Raw genomic sequence first — 6,045 nt, forward strand, 5'->3', positions numbered from 1 at the left:
CTGGCCCTTCTTGTAGATGGGCATCACTTATTATAGTAGGAGCAATTAGTCTAACATTATAGTCTCTGTAGTACTCTTGTCTCTAGCTGTGATTTCATACAACCCAAAATTTGAGGTAAAACAGCGAAGTAGAAGTATACAGTTCCTTTGTCTTTTCATCCCATGGATTTTGCAGATAAGTGATACAGATCCAGTACAAAGCCTCTATTAGTGCAGCTTCTTGTAAGTTAGGATGCTACAACAGCTGGTTTAAATCACTAGTATTAAGAAACGGTGCTGGGATTGAGAGGAACCACAACCAGCCACAGAAACCAAACTACATCAGAAAGGCAGGCAGATCCCATCTTCTTCTGTACTCAGGAAAGAGAAATTACCCTCTGTGGATATAATAAATTAGGGATGCAAACAATTTTGGAACCTCCATTTCCCATACCCTCTCCTGTGCCTTTTGCCCTGTGAGGTCCAAATTTTGCCCTTTGTGTACAGGTGCTTATACCATTCTGTAACATGAGGTCCTTCCAGAACCAGTGTTCCTAGTTAATTTCTCTAAGACCTTTCGAAGAAGTCAGCTTCAAGCATCATAATCTTACCTTCCATTAAATAAGACTCTGCTGCCATAAAATTATTTGCAGCTTCCTTTTTCTGTTTTTTAAAACCTTTGCACGATTCCAAGACATCTCCCCTCTGTGCTCAACACATTCCCAGAAACATTTGATGTGTTCTTAGCTATCTTAGCCCATCAGTTACTTGAATTTATGCATGCACAAGCTTTTAAAGAGTAATATTTGCCAAGTGTTAGACTAAAGCCAGGATACTCCTCAGGTGTCAAAGAAAGAGGAAAAAACAGAAGATCATATAGTGTAGTAAATGCTAATGAAAATTACTAGTGTGTGTGAAGAATGTGTAATGTTCAGAAACAGGAGCTACTTGACTAACTTAAAACTATAATTGCTTGTCTCCCCTGAACTGAAAATGTCACTTAACCCTCAGAAAAGATTAATTGGATAAAAGGAGTTGAATCTACACTAAAAACAATCTGTGCTGTTTAGGTGATAACAGAAGCAGAGCTTGCCAAGCAAAAGATTTAATTCTTACCTTTTTGGTCATTCCAAATCCAGACAAAAGACAACTGGAACAGCCGTGGCCTCTGAAAACAAACGCCTGGTATAAACAAAGCTCTCTTTGTTTTCTTTATGCTTCTGAAAAAATGCAAATCTTTGGACATTCACTTTGTAAAGTACAATGGCTTACATTAAAGAGGAAGTACCTACCTCCTCATAGCATTACAGATGATGCATATTCCAGAAAGAAGAAAATGTATTAATAATGGAGGCAAGAAATCAATGTGCAGTACTCAACACAGCTGAAAGTCCTTCCTGACTTACACCTCGTATGTTTCCAACCATTGCATTTCCAAGCAGAGCTGGGAAAAAACCTGGAACTTAAGAAAAGACCTGAATTGAAAAGTATTTTTAAAATTAAAAAAAAAAAGGATACAGAAAATTCACAGAAATGTTCACGCTTTAGTGTAGGAAAATGTGATATAACTCGTCAATTATAAATCAAGCCTTAAATTACAGTAGGTATGCATGGCCGTGCTATACTGAATTAAAATAAACAAAAAACCAAACCCAAAACCCTTCCTCCAAATACATAGACATAAGTACTGAGTCTATCTGGAAATAATTTACTTGAGAATTCTTGAGTGATGCATAGCAAAATACTTTTCCATTTCCCCCCCTCCCAGTCAGATAATAATACAATACATTGTTGAACTGATTCAGAAAGGTTTTACGTTAAGAACACAGTTGTTACCGCATATGATCATGATGCTCTTCCAAATGTGGTTTTAACAGCAAGTGGGCCGTGAATATTTCAATAAATTCTAAAAAAACTTTTTGAGACTGCTTTCTTCTCTTTTAGATAATAGAAAGCATTATTCTTGCAAATCAACACTGAATTTTAACCAGTAATTACAAAAACAAAGTTTCTTATGCAGATTAATCAAGTTGATACATTTGGTGCATCAGTTTCTATCACATTGCAAATGTTATTAAACATTTCATGGCTCATTCTAGTCAAGTTTACTGAACATACAAGAAATCAATACTGACATCTGTGACCAGCTCCAGCCAAATGGCAAAAAGGTCTCCAGCCTACAAATGTAACATCCCGGGGCCTTCTCGTGCACTTTCAAGATTAAACCAGAGGAAACATAGCTACCACCGAAGTCAAACGATTTTCAGTTCTTTTCCATTAACAAATTTAATTTCCCTATCACCACAGTTAAGGGAGAAGCTACCACTAAATGTTTGCACTCTGATTTTGTATAGCATTAATAGAACCCAGCAGACTTAGAAGAGGCAGACAACCAACTCCCTACATTACATCAACTTAGTCAAAAGCTTTTCTCCACTTTTCTACCCAGAACGCCCATAAATAAATTCAATCACATAGAAAGGTCCGCCTAGACTTCATTATGCTACTTTCGTGATTAGAGACTACTAACTGGAGAAATAATTTGTCAGAGTCAATGCAAACCAGCATTTTTTACTTAGCTGTGAAAGGGAAGCCAACACTTAAGAAATTAGAGCATTAGAAGAAAACATGACAATTTTGTTATTAATTAATAACTTTTATAGCTCAAATTTAAAAATATTAAATCAGAAACAATTCAGGATTCATGAAGAAAAATCTGGAACTATATACATGCATAATTAAGAATATCTAGATTCTTGTCAATATTTACTTAAGTTTTTTGTACAAGTTCTTTCACACAATCATATTTACAAGCATGTCTTTTTAAAACATATGAACATACATCTTTTATAGCATTTACAAATAATTTGAATATAATTTTTTTCTTAAAAACAAAAGAATATTTCATTGATTTGACAGATTTGGTTTCATCATATGGTACCGGACAGGGACTTATCCAGTGGGATGGAAACAGTTGTCATTATTCAATAATCTAAATAACAGTCATCCTACTGGTACCCAGAATTATCATATGGCTTTAAATACCTCCCAAACTCAAAGAATCATCTCACAAGTACAAACTACAGTCCATCTGTGGTATGTTTCTAATTAAAGTCTTGAGCCATTGTTTGGTTTAGATCCACAACTCGGCAAACGCATTCTAAGCATGTACTCAGAAATAAGAAGCCCTTCTAATTCAAAGAAAAAACAACTCTGTTTCCAGTCAAGTCAAGCACATATTAAGTATGTATAAAATGGGATGTATGGACTTTTCTAGACATTCTAGCTACCTTTATAGATGTTTTATTATTGTGGGATAACACGGTTTTGAACAGACAATATTTGTGGGGATTTACAGGAATCAAGTGAGAGATCTTCTAAGAAGGGGAAGAATACTTTTTCCTCAAAATATGAACATTTTTTAGAAAAAAAAAGTCTCAGGAAGTTTTGTACATAATATGTCTAAGTTACTGATACAATCCAACCAGTCAGATCACTATCTAGTAACAAGGTCTCGCTTCACAAATTAACTGAAAATTTCTCAGCTTACTTGCTTTTGGCTAGGAAAAAAACCCCAAACTTTTGGCTTTGGCAAATAAAGTAGCCATCTCCTTTGAACACTGTTCTCTAGAGCTCCTGCACCGATTGTTCCACAGTTTGTTCTTCTACAGGCTGCATAGCTTCCTGAACATAAACTATGAATTCTGAAGCCTCTCCACCCTGCGTATAGACAGTCACTGTCTCAATTCCCTCCACTTCATCTGATGAGACTACCAGGTGATGCTGTTCAGACAGCTCCACTGAAGCCTGCTGCAGTGTCTCTTGAATCATCAAAGTGTGATTGGCTGATTGCTCCTCTTCTTTTACCTAAGGAGAAATTGAAGAGGTTACAGAAATTTCACCTTTCCCATAAGTACCTGGTATTGTGATGATTAATGGAAATACAGCACAGAAATTAGAAATCAGAGAGTTTTGAAAGAAAATGTCAGTTTTACACAAAATTTGTAGCGAGCACTTTTGATTAATAAGTGTATAGCTAGACAGAATACTGAAAGCAGTAACACAGCGTCTCACAGAGAGCTGCAAAGTTCCAGGAACACGGGTCTTTGGAGGCAGCTTTAATCTCTCAGCAGTCATTCATTCAGAACCGCTTTTATCTGAGTAAATCTGAAGTCAAATAATTCCTCTAATAGCACCGAGATGAGAATCCATCAAAAACTACATGAAAACACATCTACTGTACCCATTTCTACCCCCCCCCCAACTGATTGCTCATAGAAGTAAAAATTTCATTGTAAACCTTAATGGAATTTTATTAGAAAACTGTGAGATGTTAAGTGTTACTGAAATAGATCCCTAAGACCTACTGTTTTTGAGGCAGCAATTTTTACTTTATTGAAAGGATAGTGACAATTGAAAATAACAGAATTTTTACGGAACATTTTGCTTCTTGTCAAAAAGAAAAACAACAATACAATTTGGTATCGAATTTCAAAGAGTTCCAACACCTGTCTGTCAATTATTAAAATACAGCACTTACTAGAATTCAAGAACAAATCTTAATTCTTTCCCAGATCCATACAAAATTCCTATGCACAGTACTCCAGGCCAATAAGAATCATCAGAAAACTCTAAGTCATGTGGAAGAAATGCATTCTCTCAAGTGTTAGAGATAAAATAATGTACTTTGAGGAGAGAATGGAATAGCAAATTTGTTTATATGCAAAGGCATTTGTTAGATGTTTTCAGCACAACACCACTCCCTGTGTTTATTGAAGAGAGCTGTTTTATTTGCTGGATCATAAATGCCAACCCACCAGCAACTGCAACATGCAGTTAATCAAATCCTCTCTTCCTTCTCTTTTCAGAAAATGGGTTGTTTTTGTTAAGGCCTATTTCTCTTTCATTTAGGCTTAGTAAATGTTTTATGAAGTAAGCTTTCAGAGATAAACGATGTTTATTTCTCACTGTAAGAAAGTAGCTGATTGAATTTGTAGGAGGTCACATTCTCTACAACAAACACTTTTTTCATATCATCAAGTGCATCTATAAATTGTCCACTTACACAAACAGGGAACGAAGACTGAATTGCTGGCTCACCTACATCTCATGATGGAAAGCAAAACTCCATGGTATTTCCAATAACCATACGAAGTGTAATACGAAGAGAACAAAGGATTGATAGAGAGCAATTTACTGGATCTCAGTGTACCCTTGTATCTCAGAGCAGTATATAGTGTGCTCTTGGCAGCACTGAACTTGTAAGACATTTTGAAAAGAATAGGTCAAATATGGTAGATTCCATAAAGTGTGGAATCTAAATTATGCAAATTAGAAAGAGGCTATTCTTTTTAATTAGAAGCTGATTCAAAAGGTCTTCTCCGATTCTCATTTATACAACATTGTTCTGTAAACAGTAGTATTAGAACAATCAAGTTCAAGAAAATACAATTAAGATCAGTATTTGTTGCTTAAGAGGGGAGCGGGAACAGAAGGGAAGAACTACAGCGAAGCTTCCAAGCATGTGTTTGACTCCTTAGAGACCAGCAAGGAGAAAAAGAAGTTCTATATGTTTGTTTTCCTGATGCTCTTTTCTAATTTCATTTTTTTTCCCTAAGCAACCATTCCCATTATTGTACACTGACTTTTCTTTTAACTTTTTTATTCCGTTTTTAAAATACCTGTCAGATGAAGAAGATTTCAGAGACACACAAACCCTTTAGGGCTGGCTTCATATCACTTTGAACTTTCACTCAATTATCAGGCTATACAAAGCTTTTTCTTGAACAATAACAAGTATGAGGTCCCAGAATCAATATGCCTGTGATATATTGATGAAATACATGTGGATTTTTTCTGGTGAAAGATTTAACATCTCAGGAGAATCCTGCCACTGTCATTGACCTTAATGCAAAAGCACAATCGTACCTACTGATGCTGACTCTGGCTTTGTTGCACAGGATTCAGATTGTAGGGATAAAACTACAGGAATAGGCTGAAGTCCTTTCCATGTTTTGTTTCTTTTACCAAACATATCTGAACATTTTAAGTGAAAGTTACTTTAAA

The 6,045-nt window shown here is 35.6% G+C and overlaps 1 protein-coding gene across 1 annotated transcript in view; it reads right to left on the reverse strand.

Moving 5' to 3' along the window:
• Positions 1-3,291: 3,291 nt before the first annotated feature.
• Positions 3,292-6,045, reverse strand: part of LOC104072752 (zinc finger protein ZFAT-like) — a 28,701-nt gene continuing 25,947 nt past the window's right edge. The window contains exon 6 of the mRNA XM_009572307.1: positions 3,292-3,846. Within this exon, the coding sequence (XP_009570602.1) occupies positions 3,607-3,846 (240 nt within the window). The 3' untranslated portion in view covers positions 3,292-3,606. The remainder of the gene's footprint in view (positions 3,847-6,045) is intronic.

This window comes from Fulmarus glacialis, unplaced genomic scaffold, assembly GCF_000690835.1.
Source record: "Fulmarus glacialis isolate BGI_N327 unplaced genomic scaffold, ASM69083v1 scaffold41202, whole genome shotgun sequence".
Lineage (NCBI taxonomy): Eukaryota > Metazoa > Chordata > Aves > Procellariiformes > Procellariidae > Fulmarus > Fulmarus glacialis.